This window comes from Mytilus galloprovincialis, chromosome 5 (genome assembly GCF_965363235.1).
Source record: "Mytilus galloprovincialis chromosome 5, xbMytGall1.hap1.1, whole genome shotgun sequence".
Taxonomy (NCBI): domain Eukaryota; kingdom Metazoa; phylum Mollusca; class Bivalvia; order Mytilida; family Mytilidae; genus Mytilus; species Mytilus galloprovincialis.
In genome coordinates, this window is record NC_134842.1 from 11,153,710 (window position 1) to 11,176,598 (window position 22,889).

A 22,889-nucleotide genomic window follows, 5' to 3' on the forward strand; every position below is an offset into this window, starting at 1 on the left:
TCTACAAATAAGATTGCAAGACAATTAACATTTTAAAAAAACAGTTATATACTATATAACCTGTGCTTGTTACTACGTTACTTTCAAAGTAATGTCAAATGAAAAAAGAAGATTACTGTTCGTACTGTTATGTTTCTCGTTTTTAATACTGGTGAATAAAATCATTACAGTGTGTACTGGCTGGTCATCATCGCGTATGATACGATTTTGACATGCATATAATGAATAGTATGCATGAATATAGATAAGATCAGCACGTGTAGCCATAGATTGAGAGTTGTAGATTTGTAGTGTAAATATATGGATGCAGTTTATAGAATACAAAATTAGATCAGAAACATAGTTATTAACTATTTTAAAGCCAAGCAAGTAAAATACTGATCTATAAATATATGCTTTGCTTAAATCATAAAGATTTATGATTATTTATACTTTGATTTAATTGATGGAATACTTTTCACATATCGACTGTTTGTACAACTATTATGAAAAAAAAACGTATGTGCCTGTCCCAAGTCAGGAGACTGTAATTCAGTGGTTGTCGTATGTTTATGTGCTACATATTTGTTTTTGTTCATTTGTTTTTTATAAATAAGGCCGTTAGTTTTCTCGTTTGAATTGTTTTACATTGTTATTTCTGGGCCTTTTACAGCTGAGTATGCGGTATGGACTTTGCTCATTGTTGAAGGCCGTACGGTGACCTACAGTTGTTAATTTCTGTGTCATTTTGGTCTCTTGTGGACAGTTGTCTCATTGGCAATTATACCACATCTTCTTTTTTATATGTATCATTATTGAACGCATACGTATCGTTATCTAGGTTCTTCTATTTTAATTGTATATATTTATAATTATACCCCTTTCGAATAAACAAAGAATGGTACACAAAGAAGCTTTAAATAAAATACATTTCAAACAAAGATAAGAAAAACCAACGAAAGTGGTAAATATTTAACAATTTTGCATTAGTGTTAATGTTAATCTTACAGTGCAATATGCATGCAGGACACTTAAATTCAAATAATGCCGTGACAATTTATAGCGGTATTTTTTGTAACAGCTCAGTGGCGGATCCAGGGGTGTTCTGGGGATAGGAACCCTTTTTTTGGAGATCAATGCATTTGAATGGGAACATATAGTTGGAACCCCCTCCTTTTGTCCTGGATTGGGAACCCCCCTTTTTTTAAATGGCTGGATCCGCCACTCCACCTCATGCAGTCGGACAAGATGAACTGATTTTCAATAACCTATCTATTAAATGTTATCATTTTCTACTTATATTACTTTAAAAGAAGTATCCAAAATCAATATATGCGTAATCTGTCCATATGTAAGTGTCATATATTACCAAACACAATGGTAGTCAAAGTTTCAACAGGACATTCACGAAACTTAGGCATGTGTGGATAACTTTTATTCTTTAATAATTTGTTTAAATAATTGTATACATTTATTGACATAAATCTAAATCTTATATTTATGAAACCAGTATTTGACAACTATTATTACAAAAGTGTAAATCGACATTCAGAAAGTGTTTTCTTTTTAATTATAATAAGTCATTTAAGTTTCACTTAATAAATATCTGTTCACGTTACAATGATCACAAATTAACCAAATATTTGGATTTTTTTCTTGAATTATTTGTCGTTACTAATTGTAAAAAGTTGTATGTGTTCTTGTTTTACTGACTTCTATTTTTCGCACATGTACTGTCAGTCGAAATAGAAAGTAGAATAACGTATTTTTAGTTTATTCTATTTTTAGATCATGTTATTACTACGCATATGGGCACTATTGCCACGATTACCTGAGGGCACCAATTACCTCAGGGCATACAGCAGCGGACCTATCTTCCACCTGCATTTTACTCCCCTCCCCCCCTTCCCTGTTGCTGGATGGGAAAGGAGCGTCAGATATGCAAATTAAAATCAATATTTTATCTTTTCGTGTACTTTTTTTTTCAGTTGAATTTATACTTGTTTGCACATACAAAAATCGGTTTTGTTAAATGTGCTTTTAATTTAAAAAAAAATAAAATATCTCGTAGCTTCATACTACCAATTGAGTGATAATTATAAAGGTATATAAGATGCACAAAAAAAATCTAAATTATATATCTACATTTAACTTTCAAAAGCAATAACAGTTGAAAATCAAAGTACTGATGTACTGAACATCGGATGACAGCTGTTCAATGGATATAATGATAAAGACTTGTCTCAGAAAAAAAAATCACATCTCTATACCTGAAAGTAAGGTTTGTTTACAGATATAATTTCTTTTTCTGGGACAAATTCGTGCGTTGATAATAAATTACTGACAGGGAATTCAACCTCAACGTAAAGACTATTATATTGTAGTGATACTCTGGTTTATTGTTATTTATCATATTCATACTTGTTTATTACAGCTACATGTATATATAAGGTTCATGTATTTGTATATCATTCTCTTCTACTATATAAATAATAGTGCAGTACAAGTGCATATAGGACACTCTACTGAAATAATTCGATTTGAGTAGGCATTCGTATTTTCCCGAAAAATATGTTTAATCTTCCATGCAGAGTTATCGTTCCTTGAGATTGCAAACGTTTTTGAGATATTCTTCTCCATGCTTGTGCATAGATATTATTGTTTTTTTTTATATGTATATACATATATAACAAAACATTTTAATGTTATTAATATTTATCTTATTTAAAAAGTATTCGATGAGTATTCATTAAAGAAATGGATTTAAAACAAGCGATAAGGAATGTTGATGATATCTCTGTATTCATCATGTTCATAGATCGGTTAAAAACCCAAAAGGAAAGTATCGAAATGGAAATCTAGGCGATATCAATACACCGGAATGCCCTCACTGTCATCCGCTGTAAAAATACAAATCTACAAATTTTACAAAACTGATTTGAAATAACTAGTTATCAACCCGTTACGCTATAAGTTCACCTGTGGCGAGGGGCGGTGTGAGCTACACGTATTGACTTGGCGTCCGTAATAACAAAAAAATGCCTATCTACCTTGCACTTTTCAGAAAACTCAGATCAGATAACGAAACTTGGTACAAAAAACATTTATAACCAATATGAGATTTTGATCAACACAGTTTCTATTCAGCACAAATATTCTTGTTACAACAAACTATTAAAAATGCAAAAGTACCAGTTTCAACCTCTTTAGTTTGTTTAATCATATATGAGACTACTATAACACAGTGTGTTATAGTAGTCTCAGTGTAATAGTTGTCTGAGTGATAAGGTAGTGATATATTTCGTATGCTACGGTTAAATACGAAACCAGGTTAACATAACGTAGCTAACTATAAGGAGACTCACATTATCCGATAAATTGATAGTGATCAATCTCTGTGTTATAGTAGTCTCAGTTTATATATGTATATGAATATAATTATGAAAGACAGCATGGTCACCAGTATGTGAAGTCCATAGCTGTCATCTGAAGTTAATACTAAGCATACATGTAGCTCTAGAAATCGACAGATTATCATGACATTTAAAAAAAAATCTCTCTTGTTTTCGATGTTTTTGTAGTTTTGTTTCACCTAAACAAATTGACACACACATAAGTATAGTATTGTTTATTTTTTCAACTTGTATTCAATATATACATGGGTAACACCGGTTACTAGGATAATAATCCTGTCAATTTGTCACGTATGAATTTGGTAAAATAAATCAGAAAAAAAGATGGAAATATGAAAATATGACAATTTACGTGCGATAGGTGCAACAGCATACCGACAATTAACATGGCTCACCAGGGTTGAAGCTTAAAAGTAAATCAAACTCCATAAAAATTTTATTTAAATATAAAACTAGAGGCTCTAAAGCGCCTGTGTCGCTCACCTTGGTCTATGTGAATATTAAACAAAGGAAGCAGATCGATTCATGACAAAATTGTGTTTTGGTGATGGTGATGTGTATGTACATCTTACTTTACTAAACAGTCTTGCTGCTTACAATTATCTCTATCTATAATGAACTTGGCCCCGTAGTTTCAGTGGAAAATGTTAATAAAAATTTACAAATTTTATGAAAATTGTTAAAATTGACTATAAAGGACAATAACTCCTTAGGGGGTCAATTGATCATTTCGGTCATTTGACTTATTTGTAAATCTTACTTTGCTGAACATTATTGCTGTTTACAGTTTATCTCTATCTATAATAATATTCAAGCTAATAACCAAAATAAGCAAAATTTCCTTAAAATTACCGATTCAGGGGCAGCAACCCAACAACAGGTTGTCTGATTCATCTGAAAATTTTAGGGCAGATAGATCTTGACCTGATAAACAATTTAACCCCTGTCAGATTTGCTCTAAATGCTTTGGTTTTTCAGTTATAAACTAAAAACTGCAATTTACCCCTATGTTCTATTTTTAGCTGTGGCGGCCATTTTGATTTGATGGCCGGGTCACCGGACACATTTTTTAAACTAAATACCCCAAAGATGATTGTGGCCAAGTTTGGATTAATTTGGCCCAGTAGTTTCAGAAGAGAAGATTTTTGTGAATGATAACCAAGATTTATGAAAACTGGTTAAAAATTGACAATAAAGGGCAATAACTCCTAAAGGGGTCAACTGACCATTTCTGTCACATTGACTTATTTGTAAATCTTACTTTGCTGAACATTATTGCTGTTTACAGTTTATCTCTATCTATAATAACCTTCAAGATAATTACCAAAAACAGCAAAATTTCCTTAAAATTACCAATTCAGGGGCAGCAACCCAACAACGGATTGTCCGATTCAACTGAAAATTTCAGGGCAGATAGATCTTTACCTGATGACCATTTTACTGATGTCAGATTTGCTCTAAATGCTTTGGTTTTTGAGTTATAAGCCAAAAACTGCATTTTACCCCTATGTTCCATTTTTAGCCGTGGTGGCCATCTTGATTTGATGGCCCGGTCACCGGACACATTTTTCAAACTAGATACCTCAAAGATGATTGTGGCCAAGTTTGGATTAATTTGGCCCAGTAGTTTCAGAGAAAGAAATTTTTGTAAAATATAGCTAAGATTTACGAACTAGAGGCTCTAAAGAGCCTGTGTCGCTCACCTTGGTCTATGTGAATATTAAAGGAAGCAGATGGATTCATGACAAAATTGTGTTTTGGTGATGGTGATGTGTTTCTACATCTTACTTTACTGAACATTCTTGCTGCTTAAAATTATCTCTATCTATAATGAACTTGGCCCATTAGTTTCAGTGGAAAATGTTAGTAAAAATTTACAAATTTTATGAAAATTGTTAAAAATTGACTATAAAGAACAATAACTCCTAAGTGGGTCAATTGACCATTTCGGTCATGTTGACTTATTTGTACATCTTACTTTGCTGAACATTATTGTTGTTTACAGTTTATCTCTATCAATAATAATACTCAAGATAATGACCAAAAACAGCAAAATTTCCTTAAAACTAACAATTCAGGGTCAGCAACCCAACAACGGGTTGTCCGATTCATCTAAAAATTTCAGAGCAGATAAATGTTGACCTGATAAACAATTTCACCCCATGTCAGATTTGCTCTAAATGCTTTGGGTTTTGAGTTATAAGCCAAAAACTGTATTTTACCCCATGTTCTATTTTTAGCCATGGCGGCCATCTTGGTTGGATGGCCGGGTCACCGGACACATTTTTCAAACTAATAACCCAAAAGATGATTGTGGCCAAGTTTGGATTAATTGGGCCAAGTAGTTTCAGAGAAGATTTTTGTAAAAGATTACTAAGATTTACGAAAAATGGTTAAACATTGACTATAAAGGGCAATAACTCCTAAAGGGGTCAACTGACCATTTCAGTCACGTTGACTTATTTGTAAATCTTACTTTGCTGAACATTATTGCTGTGTATAGTTCATCTCTATCTATAATAATATTCAAGATAATAACCAAAAAGCAAAATTTCCTTAAAATTACTAATTCAGGGCCATCAACCCAACAACGGGTTGTCCGATTCATCTGAAAATTTCAGGGCAGATAGATCTTGAACTGATAAACAATTTTACCCCCATGTCAGATTTGCTCTAAATGCTTTGGGTTTTGAGTTATAAGCCAAAAACTGCATTTTACCCCATGTTCTTTTTTTAGCCATGGCAGCCATCTTGGTTTGATGGCCGGGTCACCGGACACATTTTTCAGACTGCTAACCCAAAAGATGATTTTGGCCAAGTTTGGATTAATTTGGCCCAGTAGTTTCAGAGGAGAAAAATTTTGTAAAATATTACTAAGATTTACGAAAAATGGTTAAAAATTGACTATAAAGGGCAATAACTCCAAAAGGGATCAACTGACCATTTCAGTCATGTTGACTTATTTGTAAATCCCTCTTTGCTGAACATTATTGCTGTTTACTGTTTATCTCTATCTTTAATAATATTCAAGATAATAACCAAAAACAGCAAAATTTCCTTAAAATTACTAATTCAGGGGCAGCAACCCAACAACGGGTTATCCGATTCATCTGAAAATTTCAGGGCAGATAGATCTTCACCTGTTTAACAATTCTACCCCATGTCAGATTTGCTCTAAATGCTTTAGTTCTTGAGTTATAAGCCAAAAACTGTATTTTACCCTTATGTTCTATTTTTAACCATGGCGGCCATCTTGGACTTGTGCTCACCAGCACAATGACAGGACCCACTAGCATTGTATCAGGACATAAATAAACTGAGAAAATGCTAAATGTTCTTAAATTGCACGGGTTTTTCACAAAATAATTTTGTCTTTTGGATTTGAGTATAGAAAGCGGACTTCATGAGCATTTTTGTTTTATTTTTCCAGTTCTAGGTTTTCTGAAAATGAGCACTTTTGTGTTACGTTTACTGAAACAGTTTAGAGGGTCAATGTTTTAATGGTTTGCTTATGAACCCATAAGAAACAAAACTGAAAAATCTCAACTGTTTCCTTCCATTTTTATGAGAGAAAAGTTATGAACGTCAAAAATCATCTTTTTCGTCTTTGTTTACTTTTATTCAATGATCACCAGCACAAAACGATTTCTCGCAGGACAACCGTACCCACCGTGTCATTAGCCCATATACCACATCTTCTTCTATCTAATAGCGAGTACTTTGTACTTGCTCAAACAAGTTCATTTTATTTTGTTTTGGTACATATTCTGTCTTCTCATTTGCTTCAATTCTGATTGCAAAGACTTAATGTTATGGGCGGATTTAGGCGGGGGCGTGGCGGGCGTGCCCCCCCCCCCCAAAAAAAAAAATTTGAAAAGCATGGTATGTTTTTAACTTATAGGTTTTTTTAGAAGTTAAAGTGAAAACAAATATTACATTGTATTTGCGGTTTTTATAATCAATTTCATGATAATCTAAGTTCCAAAACATCTCTTACTCACTTTCACAATTTCATCATGGCACGGTCAAGAAAACAGTCGACAGCTAGGTGAGTTCTTTTTTTGTAATATCCGTAATGAAAGATAGAAATACTGTTTCAGGCGAAAGATTAGTTTATAAATTTGTATCTCTGTGCCTATATTTATTTCTCACTTGCAACCTATAAATTAAGTCGAAATATGTACCGTATTACGTGATTGGGGTCCCAAGTAAATAAACATATTAACTTCGTAAATGCATTTCATTCTAATTTTAGTTGTTTGTGGCGAACGCAGTTAAGTCTGGCACGACCTCCAAAAATTAAAAAAGTGAAAAAACAGATATTATGAAAGGACAATTAAAAATCGGTGGTAAAATTAAAAATTTTCGTTAGCAAATCATAATATTAGTATTGGTCAGGTGAGCAATTTTGATCGGTCTCGCCACACTTTGCGTTCGTCGGTCCGCCCGTCTAACTGTTTAAATCTTCACATTTCAATCGTCTTAACCAAGTTTGAAAGGGCTGGTGTTATGGAGTGTTAAAGTAATTCTTAAGTAAGGCAGTTCACATTATTGAAACCATGTACAATTGGCTTAGACATATTGGCGATTTGCAAAACAATTATTTAATTGTGGTGTTTCTGTATTTCTTTATGTCACAACTACCAGCACCATGTCTTTCAATGTTTTTAGTTAAGATATTACCTGATATTTCTATTTAGATAATTTTACAACAGGTGCTGGTGTCTTGGTTGTAGATAATTTTCCACAGAAACACAGAATCAAAATAAAATATTCGCATGACTACGGCTCCAGCTTTATAACTGTAGCTTTATAAACTCGCTCATATATGCAATATAAATCCCTTACTGCGTAAGTTACATGTAGGAGATTAATTGTTGTAGATTTGTGGGAGATCTTGCCATCATAGCTCGGTGGTTCTCCGAAGAATATGGACATATTGTTTTACCTCTGTCCGTTCATCTGTCGGTCAGTCACTTGATATTTGGTCCGGAGGATCCACTAGGAAGCATACAAATATATTACTAGTATGTCATTATTGTATTTCCCCCCTGAAGATATTCGATTGACTAATATGAATGTAACACCAGTTTTCCAAGCAACCATTGACATAACAATTGCTAGATTTTATATATGAAGGGCCAGCTTATGTATTCCTGATTGAGGTCTGCCTCTATCCTTATTGTCTTCAGTCCCGTTTTCTGGAAAATATATGAGGATAGTCTCAATGAATAGAAGCTCACATATGTTTATTGCAGTTATTGTAGATTCTTGTCAGGTGTTGATTAAGGCGGTTTCAGCTTGAAACTTTAATTTCTCGCTAATTTTACATAACAATAGTTCGAGATATCTACATATCACCCCTATAGAAGAATATTTCAATAATTTTACCTCAAAAACAAATTTCGCCTCGCTCCGCTCGGCATAAATAAAACTTAGCGCCCACCCATTCCGAAAATCCTGGATCCGCCCCTCATGTTCACCACCAATCGGTCTTTATTTCAATCATAAGACAGACATGGTTCATTAAGTTTGCGTAGAGTTTGAAATTATAATATACAAGTAAATAAGGATATGAAATTCATAAGAGAGATCCAAATGTAAAAAATAACGACATAATGTAACATCTTTTATTATATTGTTTGTTGTTTGAAATTATCTATATTATAGTCACTTGTCCAAACAAATAATATTTATACAAGTATGAAAATAGGACTTTTTTTCTTTTAATTCAATGCAATTATGATAATAAGTTTTATTTCGTTAGTTTAGAATTGAATAAATTGGGAAGGGGAACAACACCAGGTGGGGAGGTTTCAGTAAGACTGAATAACGATATAATAATGATAACATATTTTTTTTTACAATATTCCGTATTAATAAATGATTACACTTACTGAATTCAATGAATAAATCCAAGTTTGGTGGCTTTTCATTGCTACAAAAAGGGGATACCACATACACAATTAATTCTGCTTCGTGTATTATCTAGAAAAAGACAATAGTATGGCAGAGAACTAAATTTGTAAATTCCATTGTCATTCGTCGATAAGGAGCGAGTGATTTTGAACAGGCATATATGAAATCAAATTTTGTGGGAAAATTTCAGCCGACACAAAAAGGATGATGATGTTGGATTGCTGCGTAACGTCTAGCGGCAAGTTAATATGCACATTCAGGACGAGAATATGTTAATGTTTTATCCATATAACCCTGCTTTGTACTAGACCAAAACGCTAAACCTGATTTTAACGTGCTAGTTCACAAGGTAACAGTCCACAGGAAGACAAGTAACCAAGACACATTATTCTGACTCCGAGCCGACTCCTTACTCCTTATAATGTCTCATAAGTCTGTATAAACTGAGCGTTGATCTTTGTTTTCTATAGATTGTACTTGAAAATATTTTACTGTTGTGTAAGATCAATACGTGACACTTTAATATGATAAATTTATCTTTTATCTTATCTTATCTTACTCCTTAATTCTGCGTGCTTAGAAATACTATTTTTAAAGTGTTTTGTTTTACCCGGCTGAAGTACGAACCCTCGACCTCCTGCACTCGAAGCGAACACGCTACCATGAGATCAACGATGCGGTCCACATAAAAGGAAGGACAGTATTTGAACTGAAAGGAAGATATTTAATAGTGCTTAAACTGTGCATAAAATTCATTTCTTTATTTTTTTTTTTTTTGTAACTTTGTATCAGTCGCATAGCTGTTAAATAAAGATGACCAGTGCACACAAACCAAAAAATGTGTTCGTTCCAAAATAAGTTACACAACTGTAAACAATTTTGAGCAACGTCAAGGTTTTTAGTTGACAGTTTGTTTAAAAGAAAATATGTAAATGTGCACGTACCAAACTAAAACATATTGTAATCTTACTCATAATATGGTGCAAAGAAAGATAACCGAAATATATTTATGTGTTTAAAATTTGGACGGACACAAGTTGTTTGTATTTATGTGGTACTCATGTAACATGTGTAACAAGTTAAATTGCAGCACTCAGAAATATATCAGATTAAGACAGTTATGACGGTAAATACGCTATCTTACGTTTTGTCGTTTCAACGTAGATCAACGTAGGCTGACTGGTTTGACTTCAAATTATTAAAGGACAGATTGTATAATATAATTTATAGAAAAATTACAAAGATACTTTTAACTTTACATATTTACGACAATACACTTTAATCTCAAATCTGCGCATAAGTCGTCACTAGATAAAGTCCATTTGACTCACTACGAATTAACACAAACTAAACAAACTGGCAAAATTATCCTGGAATTTACTCTTTCTTTACACATTGTTTCATTCAACGGATTAATCAATGAGATATGTAAAAATACACATCTTACTTCAAGTTTTAATTTCAATGTCTTTATTTTTTTTATGAAACCTAAGACAATCATATTACGGAATTGGCTATTAATGTCCTTTATTTCATATACAATACAGGAATATGCCACAGGCACTTGTCTCAGACAAAAAAAATCGTATATACCTTAATATAACATATATAGGTTATATTAAGGTATATATATAAAAAAAATATTTCTGAGTCAAGTGCCTGTGGAATATGCATACAAATGTAGCTAGCATCGTACAGACATACATGTAACTAAAACTTTACATATCATAACACTATAAAAATTAACTGCACTGAAACTGAATTAGAATTCCTTTCATGTCAAAGTCTGTTGTGTATATTAAATCCGTTTTAGCTAATACATTTGTGAGAAAGAAAAACATAATACATAAAATGTAAGTAACATTAATATGACGTACACAAAAAAATAAGTCGTCATTTATGCGATAAATATGAAATTCTATATGAATATAACAACATGCATGTTTGTAAAACTGTTTAATCTGTAAATTTATAACGATTGGGAAAATATTAACGCAAGCACCATTTTTCGTAACAAATTGCGTAAATTTAAAAACCCCAAGAAGTCAGCTTCTACAACCATCAAATAACTCAAACATCAGGTTCTACAATCTTTTAAACCACCTCTTTGCTACAATCTCAGGATTTTTATGTCGTATCATAACCTGAAATAGTAAGTCTTATGGTACAAGTCAGATAACTAGTAATCATTTTGTCGGATGGAAAAAGATTATACTTAAAGAATTATATTTGACTTTTAGTGTAAACATATTAAAAAATACATTGTAATACAGACAATTTTAAAAACAAGAGTAACATGACAGGTTCCACATGTGGGCGAGGGTCTGCTTACCCTTTCTGGAGTACTTGTGCTCACCCCAGTTTTGGTGGGGTTCGTGTTTCCCAGTCTTCAGTTTGATACGTTGTATTTTGTGTACTATTGTTTTTCTGTTGGTCATGACGTTGTAAGTTTATTTACGACTTGTGAATTTGAATGTCCATTGCTATCTTACGCCACTCTTTATCCTTTGAGTTTGAAATGTTTTATTTGGATTCCATGCAAGATTCAAGTGAAATTCCCGTGAGCAAATTTTGCCTGTGTACTATCCCAACGAAATGAGCAGGATTGTTTCGATACTAGTGCTAGCACTGTGCTACGACACAAGTCACATTCCACAGGAAAGACATGTTTCCCTACCCAGACACACTCCGAGATGACCAATGTTTGCTTATATTTCTAAATGGTGTCTCCTTGGCAGAGAAGCAGCAAACAGACATGTTGAAGTAGTTGGTATGACCTCTAGCACTCGCTGTGTGTATTGCATTGAGAACGCGTCCACGATACCATCGATGCGGTTCTTATTAATAACTTGATAGGTTTTATTTTGTTTTTTATATGAATAATGAAAAACAGCCATACTGAGAAATCTTAAACTAATAAATCTATGTCGATCCCAATTCGTTACTACATTTGTAGCTATCATTTTGATCTAATGGAAAAGAGTAGTTTTACCCGAGCTAATGGACCCAAGTCCAAACCGAACATTGATTTTGGTTGATCATCGGACCATTCATACCGTCAATGAAGTACTTTAATCCAGGCTTTCACATTTTAAACCATTAATTTGTGACGAAGTCGTTCAGAATGCACAACATTTACGCACTGCTCTTTTCTGGTTTATGTATATGGATGATTGATAATTGGATTAGCAATTTAAACATCACTTCAACTTGCAGATTGAATATTTATATGAAACAAGTAAAGTAAATGAAAGTAATTTGTCTTTTGTCATTTCTTAACGTATTGCCATTTGTGTAACTTTTGTAAATCTTCTTACAAGGATATTTTTTTTTTTGAAAGAGACCGTACATATGTTTTATGTGTGATCTGTCATACGTTGTGTTTCGATCACAATGAAGTATGCTACATCTCGTGTTTGTGTATTTACATACAAAAATAGAGACAAGTCTTACCAGAACAAGTTCCTCTCCTTCTCTCTCTCTGATCATCGTCGTAACAGTAGATTTAGGATCGTTTGGTGTCTGTACGAATTTTATCTTGCCATCCTCATAAGTCGCCATCATCTGACAAATACAACATACACAATAATGATTGATTAGTTGTTGGTTGCCTAACGTTCAGTGGCAAATATTTCATGCATGTTCAGGACGAGTGTACACAAGAATGACAATAAATAACATGAAGGAATTGGAAATTCATTGTAGACAGCAGAAATGAATAGGCGGCAGTGAGCATCCTGAACTTCAATTCCAAATAAAAGTTGCTGTATGGGCTTTGCTCATTGTTGAAGGCTGTACGGTGACCTATAGTTGTTAATGTCTGTGTCATTTTGGTCTCTTGTAGACAGTTGTCTCATTGGCAATCATACCACATCTTCTTTTTCTGGAGGCCGCAAGAATAGTAACAGGTCTACCAATATTTACAAAAACTGAAACTTTATATTCTGAGGTTGGCTGGGAATCTCTTTTTGAAAGAAGAAGAAGAAGAAAATTACAGATGTTTTATAACATGAACCAAAAGCATGCACCAGAATATCTATGTAATCTTGTACCTCCTTGTGTACAAAGTACAACCAACTACCCGTTGCGAAATGGTCAAGATATTATTGTTCCATTTTGTAGACTTTCCCTTACTACTGAATCGTTTATTCCCTCTACTATACGTGAATGGAATAAACTTGATCCAAAAATTCGCAGTGTCGACTCTATTTCTAAATTTAAGAAAGAATTAAAAAACGATAGTCTAGTATGTAAAATTGAAACGTTTTATTTGTACGGCCCAAGGAAATTAAATATTATCTTAACGCAATTGCGATGTTCCGCTTCATCCTTAAACAATGACCTATTTAGAGCTAACATTATAAATGATCCCTCTTGTCATTGTGGGTCCGATATTGAGGATGTCTACCATTACTTTTTCGTTTGCCCAAAATACACATTATGTAGGAAAAACTTATTCGATAACCTTAACTGGCTATCTGAAAACTTTGTTTTAGATACAAAACTATTAATTTGCGGACACTTGGAACTTTCGAACGAACAAAATATTCAAATTTTCAAACATGTTCAGAATTACATAAAAAGGTCAAACAGATTTCTTATGCCTTGATAGAGCGTTACTATTGCTGACACAGGACGTCATCGTTGCCATCAATCCACAAGTCATCGTCACAGAAGTATACGATTTTTCAAACTTTCTTTTTCCTTTTTTACTTTGTCTCTTCTTTGTTCACCTATGAAAGCTAGTATTATATTGTATAAACTGTTTGTTTTATATGCATGTCCATTATATTATACTATTATTGTAACTTTATATTGTATTATGGAGAAGACTTCATAAGTATGATTTACTTGTGTCTAATCCATTTTGCTTTAATTCAGCAAATAAAATATGTTTAAACTAAACTAAACATCTTCTTTTTTATATACATTAGATGTCTTATTATTTTACATGATTGTTCTATACAATTATAATAAAATTGCCTTCCAGTGGAGTGTACTGGGTGTTAGAACGCCTTATTTTTATATGTTTTTTTTTTCTTTCTATTTTAATTATGTGAACGTTTCATATGGTTTTCTAGTGGTTTGAACTCCTCTTTTCAAAATGGCTGGATCTGTCCAAATTAAATATATTTATCAATTATAATCAGGAAATACAAAAAAAATGAATACTCTTTTCTATCTTTTACCTCAAATTCATTCAATTTTAATGGTTTTGCACTTTATAGTAATACACATTTGATCGGGTGATACATATGAAGTTACGTTGTCCTTTCAACATTGATACATGGATTAGCTTACGGGTATATGATGCTCTGTTAATTTCACAACTTGTGACTGCATTATTGAGTATTTGATCACTGTATTTCGCAATCAACTATTAACAAAGCATTCAATTGTGATTTTATGAATAAGTAGTTTCGGTACTGATTTAAATCATTCTTTATTTAAATGTACTTTTGTTATTCCACTGAACCAGATTGAAAAGGGGGAGGGGTAAACAGCGGCTATAAGCTAACATGACATTTTCAAAACAACAAATACCAGCTCTAAAATTTTAAAATATAATAAAAGAGATACTAGACAATCATACATTTCTTATGCAAAAGATGGACGAAAGATACCAGAAGGACAGTCAAACTCATAAATCGAAAATAAACTGACAGCGTAGCTACAGAACCGTAGCTCTTATGACGTTTTTTTTTTTTTTTTTACTTTTTGCCAACTGGTTCGCAAACAGTTAACAACATCACAAGGATCTATAGCTATGAGCTACGGTTCTGTAGCTTATGTAAGTGCTGCCAATGATCATGATACAGAAAGTTCATTGCGAAAAAAATTAAATCTGTATTGCCCTCGATAGATTAGGTTGCTACCAACTCGAATTGTAAATTTCTAGATATTAGTATTTATTTAGTCCATATACGGAGCCGGCATTACTGTACCAAACAGACCTTTCCCGGTTCTCCATTTTCTGTTGTCTTGTCTTCCTCCACATTTAATTTAATTACATCCTCTCTTTTTCTAAACCCAGCATCCACATCTATTTTGACAGAATCGTCGTTGATAGTTATTGTTTGGGTTGGGGAGCCAGCAGCAATCATTTTTCTCACAAGGAAATTTACACCTATATTGTAAAGAACAAATAATATTAAAAGCTTTCGGGTTATGCTAGAATGAACCAAAACTAGCAATACAACTAGTTTTATGATCCATGTAAACTTGTCGCTCCTTTAAACAAACTTATTCTAAAAGGTTACCTATTCAACACTGTTATAAGATCATTGAATATTGTTTTTATTGGTATAAATATTGATTTTGTTATCAGTAAATTAAAAGCTAACTAAATATTACTAGTATGTTATATGTATATACATATTCATGGATCAACAATCTGTCGATACCTGTAACTTAGCATTGCACAAGGTCATGTTTTTCTCTGGCTGTTTATGACGTCTTTACACTAAATCCATTGGATGTTGGATGTGTACGGATTGATAGTTTAGTCTTAGTTGCATGATTTTTTTATTAGTTGTTAGTGGCTTTAAACTAGCTGTCAGATAATTGCGAGTACTCTCAGATCTGTTCATTGTGTCTTTTTGTGTCGGGATGTATAAGTACCGAACCACGTCCACTTCTATTTTTGTCCATCTGATGAGTTAAGCCTTTTTCAACTGATTTTTATAGTTCGTTCTTATGTTGTACTGTTATACCACTGTCCCAGGTTAGGGGGAGGGTTGGGATCCCGCTAACATGTTTAACCCCGCCACATTAATATTATTTATGTATGTGCCTGTCCCAAGTCAGGAGCCTGTAATCCAGTGGTTGTCGTTTGTTTATGTGTTACATATTTGTTTTTCGTTCCTTTTTTTTTTTTTTTTTTTTTGTTCATAAATTAGGACGTTAGTTTTCTCGTTTGAAATTTTGCATTATTTTATCGGGGCCTTTTATAGCTCACTATGCGGTATGGGCTTTGCATATTGTTGAAGGACGTACGGTGACCTATAGTTGTTAATGTCTGTGTCATTTTGGTCTTTTGTGGATAGTTGTCTCATTGGCAATCATACCACATCTTCTTTTATATAGTTGTACTGAAAATGATTATTACTTTAATGTGTTACAATTATCATGCACTTTCTTTTTATATCCTTATTGAACCTCAGTTCTTAATTGCGGGATCAGTCTACCCGCAAATCAAAACACAAATGTATATACATACATGTAAGGAACGTCCAAAAAGAGAAAATATGTATACCAGGTATGCAAAAACAAAATTGACCAATGCATTATAAAAGGAGAACAAAACTTCACCACACAAAAAACCCTTTCGAGGGTTGCCTTGTACATGTTGTATCCTGTATGATGTGGCAGTTGTCAAAATTTTAAAATTAATTGTATGTGCATTTAAAATGATTTCTGCAAATACACAAGTTGGTGTATCCCACGATTTTTGCTGATACATTGAATATAAGGCTGTTTTCGAAAAAGATTTAATTCACAAGAAGCCGTGAAAAAAGTTCGTTTTTCACTGTGTGTCGTGAAATCGGTAAAAAGATCAACGTGCAATAAATTTTTAATTGTTCGTTCATCGTGAAATGGCAATTTTATTTCGCGTTATTCCGTGAGATCCGCCCCCCTTTTTAACGCCCCCGATATAGAACTGGCATATTTTAACTGGCAAACATCTTTATAATAGAGATATATTGTATGAAAATTAACAATGCCCTGCCTCTTACTGTATCAAACTGACCTTCACATTCATCATAGTGTACAAATGTACATGTAACATTTCACGTCATTTGTCAATTTTTCTTACTTAAAACTTTATAGTAAAGATTACGTTTGTAAAAATAAAACAAAATATTTAACGAATTAAAATCGGATTTCGCTTAATCATAAATCTTCCTAAAATTTCCTAAATCTTGTAACAAGTTATAACCGTCGGCATCAGCTGTTCGTTGTTTGTAAACATTCCCATTGACTTCCGCTTTCTAAAAATAGCCGCCATGTATACATTGCTACTTACCAACATCAGAAAAGAATGCATCAATATTCTCATTCTTGTAAAGTTTCCATTTTCCTTCAAATTTACTTTTCATCTCATCAGTGGCCATTTTTAATGATTACAACCTTTTTAGTGAGATAACTGCAGTGTCCCTGGTCATGGATCAATGGCAGAAATGGCCTTGAAAAAGTTCATAATTTATAAGTTGTTGATGACGAATGTCGATTATTCATATCATGTAAAATAATGCAGTGGACAGATTGTATACGTGACAGATTGATAGAACGACTAGTTTTCAAAAAAATATTATGTAATGAGCCCATAGGCGAATGTTTCACCAACATAAGACAATTTTGATTCATAAAAAACTGATTCAATATGTTTCAAACGATAGGTAAAGGGATGACAGTGGGTGGGGCTATGGTTTTTTCCTTAAACAAATATTCTGATCTCTAATTTGATTAAAAAATATATTTTGGTCGAGTAGATGACAACAAAAACATCATCTGAATCCATACTTCCCCATACCTTGTAGTGTTAAGTATTGGAAATAAAATATTTATTTGATAACGTCGAAAGTCTAATTAAATTTGATGGCGAAAAAAATCTTACAAAAAAAATACATAACCAAAACCCCGACCTCTACTGTTCCAACCCCTTGCAGTTAAATGGTTGCTGTCTAACTATTGTCTTATTGCATCGTCGTTCACTGATACATTTTTCTTTTGACAATATATGTACACTAGACAGTACTAAAACAATATACAATGTACATGTACCATTAGAATAATATATTTCAAAAGACAATTATGGTCAACATGTTATGATTTCACAGCAATATCTATGATAAAAAAAAAATAGTGATACCCCTATCCCGAGTCATTTTACAAGCAGGAAGGTATTAGGGGTTGGGGAGACGGTGTGATTTGGGGGGGGGGGGGGGATCTTGCAATAACGTTTATTTTTACATTTCTACACAGTCATTTCCCGCATTTTTAGTTACAGTATATTCATTTTGATCCTGCCTTGTGCAAAAGCATTTTTTATCAAATATCATCAGTTACTGAGATACAAAAACAAAAATGATATATTCATACGACAGGTTGGTTGATTATTGTTTTTTTTTTTTTTTTAACGTCCAGTGACAAGTATTTCATTCATATTCGGCTGAAGTTAACGACGAATTAATATGTAAATAATTGATAAGTGACATTTTATTTCTAGCTGACACTGATATTTAAAAATACTAAACAAAACTTGGAACCTTCATCCGTAAATCTGCATTAGATCACTGACCACTATAATTCATAGCTGATATATCTAGTATGCAGAGAGCAATGAAAATGCAGAAACTATGAAACTCAATACTCGCCCTTGCCAGCCTCAATACTGCAATTTCTACCACCATTATTATCAGAGAAAAATATTGGATGTTGGGCATTTACTTACAATACAGCAGCTATCAATTTATACGTAAACGTAACCTCTTAGAGGCAATAATTTATATATATATATAGTTAAAGGTCACTTAGTTCTACCATAGAAACCATTCAATCGGAGGCTTTGAAAGTCATACATAACAAGATTACAATAGGGGTATAGATGTTGATAGTTTAGTCTATAATTCATTAGTTGTTGGCTATGGACTAGCTGTGATTTTCCCAACAATATGGCGTGGGCTTGCTCATTGTTGCATGAAACTCATACAATGTATCTCATACATTTGTCTCGTCGGCAATCATATGACACCATACACGATTTGTCCAAGATAGCGATGTCAGCAAATTTAAAAATTCATTTGACTTTTGTTGATAATTTTTTGTTTTATTTCTGTAAATGATAACATCTAATGACAATTTAAAATGAGAAAGAATTATATTATAATGCTAAATGACCACTTGTGTTTTCAGATCCGACTGTATCAATTTTAATGAGCAATTGCATTTCATCATTTAGTCAATTAGGTATTACACTAGGACAATTAGATTTCTTTCAATTAAATTAGTATCAAGGACACAATCTTTTGTCGTGATAACAACGTGTAAAAAACTGTGGATTAGTTCGTGAATATTGAAAAAAAGAAAAGAAAAAAAAACAAGTGAACCTAATATAATACCGGCACCAATATCTCATTTTCTCCGATAATGTGTTTATCAATTTAACTCAATTTCGTTACTGATGTTCTTATTAAATTTTGGTGCTTGCAACCTTTGCGACTATTTTTCGTTTTGAATTCATAAACCGCCTCGCAAAAAAACCATTATTTGATTTACACAAAGATATTCATCTGACACTAATTGAAATGAGATGTATATTTCTATATAAAGCAAGACTTGAAAAAACAGTGCACAAACTGTTCTGTAAACAGGCAGCAGTTTTAAAAGTCCTATCATTCACACAAACTGTTATGTATCAAGAGAAGCAAGTAGGTAAGTGTTCTGTAACCAGCGAAGCAGGTACATTGTAGGTAAGTGTTCTGTAACCAGAGAAGCAGGTACATTGTAGGTAAGTGTTCTGTAACCAGCGAAGCAGGTAGGTAAGTGTTCTGTAACCAGAGAAGCAGGTAGGTAAGTGTTCTGTAACCAGAGAAGCAGGCAGGTAAGTGTTATCATTTAAACAAATCTTTCTATGTCATTTTGATACTTAAATCTTTAAGTTACTTATCAACAGCTTTCTGCCGTTTTCCCATTAAACTTTGAACCTAAAGCCTCGGTCACACCTTACCGGATAGCACGAACGGACGCCTAACGGATGAAAATTAAAGTTGTCCGTTGACAAAATTGTAATCCGTTGGGAGTCCGTTGATGTACAGACCGAATAAAACGGACGTGTAACGGATGCATAACGGACACACACCGGATATGCAACGTACGAGAAACGGACACGTACCGGACAGAACGGATGTCGAACGTACATCCAACGGACGAGTACCGCATAAAACGGACACCTAACGGAAGCGTACCGGATAAAACGGATGAACAAGATATACGGAAAAATCAAAGGCGACAATAATAATACCTGTAAATCGCATATATATTCTTTCTGTGTAACTGGTTTTGGTTTATTTTTCAAAATTCCGCCAAAGGACAGTGTCTGGCCTGAATAAGAACTGCTTGTTGTGAAGACGTGCCTATACTCTAAGATCGATTATGAATAATAAGAATTCATGAACCTTAAGAAATCTGACATACCAATAATTGGCATTTCTGACGCGAAATTTACAATTGGCATTTATCCGTTTCAGATCCGTTCATCATCCGTTTTATCTGTTATACGTCCGGTAGAAGTCCGTTTCTCATCCGTTTTATCCGTTAAACGTCCGGTAGAAATTCGATGGTGAATTTATCTTCCAGACTTCCAACGGATGTATAACGGACACGTAACGGATACAAAACGGAAACGAAACGGACGAGTACCGTACAAAACGGACGCCTAACTGGATGTTCAACGGACATTTTATCCGTTGGACGTCCGTTCAAAGTTTTGAACATGCTCAAACTTTTCCTTCGGACAGAACGGACGCCGACGGATAAAACGTACGCTTAACGGACATGCAACGGATATGGACGGACGTCTAACGGATAAGAACGGACGTCTAACGGACATGAACGGATTGAAAAAAAGTTATCCGTTAGGCGTCCGTTCGAGCTATCCGGTAAGCTGTGACCGAGGCATTAAAAAAAACATTTTAATACATTGTAAATTGCTCTGTTGCTTTGATACAATTTACAGGTGCATTTGAACTTTCTCTACGTAATTGGAAAGTGGATTACTTATGCTAAATCTATCATAATGTTTTACGGAATGGTATTTCTTGAGTCGATGTGTTACTTGTCCTTTGCAGACTTACGTCGATTAGTCGTGATGTATAACGTCTTTATTCTGAGTTAACATTTTAATTTCCCCTTTGTTATTTCTTACTAGCTGCACAAATCGTGTCAAATGCGTGTCAAATGCGAAGACAATGCTAAAGGTATAAATAAAAGAGAGACGGTTATTTGACAAGTTTAATCTGGGGAATATCTTGTTAAATTATTATAATAAAGTATGAATAATTCTAAATAATAAGGATGTTCTTAACCCAGGCAGTAACCCTAGCCGTATTGGTCGCAACGTTTTGGAACTTTTGGTCGTCTGTGCTCTTCAACTTTGCACTTTTTCGAACTTTTTTTATATGAGCGTCACTGGTTATTCTTGTGTGGACGAAACGCACGTCTTGCGTATTAAATCTTAAACCTGGTACCTTTTGTTAGCTATTATTCGGGTGTTTCTCTGTCCTATATGTACCCCCATTTATTTTTATTTGTATTGTAGTCTTGTCATGTTATATTATGTTGTCATTTAAATGTTATATTTAACATTGCCATAAAAGCAGGAGGTTTGGTATGCCACAAAACCAGGTTCAACCCACTTTTTTTTCTTAAAAATGTCCTGTACCAAGTCAGGGAAATGGCCATTGTTATCTTATAGTTCGTTTCTCTGTGTGTTACATTTTAATGTTGTGTATCAGTCTGTTGTGTCGTAGTTCTCCTCTTATATTTGATGCGTTTTAGTTCGTAACCCGGATTTGTTTTTTTTTCTAAATCGTTTTATAAATTTGAAACAGCGGTATACTACTATTGCCTTTATTTGTGTCTTCTCCAGATTTGTCAGATACCATCCGGGTACCAGTCTATGTCTTCTCTAACTCGTCTTACCTATGTATGGTGAAACTCCGACATCTGTGTGCGTTTGTGCGTCTCATCCAAAGACAGGATTCTTTTAACTTTACTGTTACTGGTGGTCGTTATTTCTTTTTTAGTTCTTGTGTAAGTTGTAGGTCTTTTGTCAGTTCCGTATAATTTCTATAGTTAAATTTCACAATTTGCTCTAGAATTTTAGCTTACCATATTGTAAAGACGTTTATCTATAAACGAATGCGAGACCCTTTTGACCCCCTCTTTAAAAATAATGAGGTTTTACGAGTAAACTTATTTGTATGATAAAATGTATCGCCCACATTGATAGCATGGAGACCTTTAAGTTTGTTGCCAAAGGAATCAAAGTAATCATAAAATAAGATCACTTTGTGGAAAAATAAGACATCGATGTCCTAAAGTGTAGAAAAAATATTCAATTCAATGTCAAAATATTATTGTTTTCATATTGTTATATATGATAAAATAAAATTTCTTTTTAATCCTTGTGATTCACTACACACTCTAGTGTATACAGCCTTGCATGCCGTTTCTAATTTCTTCAATAGAAAAACAAATCGCAGCGATTGATATCAAAATGTTTAAACCACTGCGTTTGAAATACAATTAATTTTAACACATTTTGCATATCTCTTGATTGTTTTAATCAAGAATTTGTTTCATCGTCAGTGCAGTGTTTATAATTAATGCATACTTTGACCTAAAGCTGTTAATTTGTGTGTTATTTGGTCTCTTGTGGAAAGTTGTCTCATTAGTAATAATACCACATTTTCTTTTATGTTTTTCCCTTTTAGACATTTCATTTATGGACTTACCTTCTTGGTGTATAAGTACAATGTACTTACTTATGATACGGGAAATGTAGACAAACAATTT

At 33.3% G+C, this 22,889-nt stretch overlaps 1 protein-coding gene across 1 annotated transcript; it reads right to left on the bottom strand.

Annotated features, from left to right (window-relative positions):
* Positions 1-11,250: 11,250 nt before the first annotated feature.
* On the bottom strand, positions 11,251-17,517 carry LOC143075135 (fatty acid-binding protein, adipocyte-like). Its single transcript, XM_076250450.1, has 4 exons — positions 17,338-17,517; positions 15,266-15,438; positions 12,765-12,875; positions 11,251-11,455 (listed from the first exon to the last, which is right to left on the bottom strand). Exons 1-4 carry the CDS (start codon positions 17,423-17,425, stop codon positions 11,396-11,398), a joined length of 432 nt encoding a protein of 143 aa, XP_076106565.1. The 5' UTR covers positions 17,426-17,517; the 3' UTR covers positions 11,251-11,395.
* Between the last annotated feature and the right edge of the window lie 5,372 nt (positions 17,518-22,889).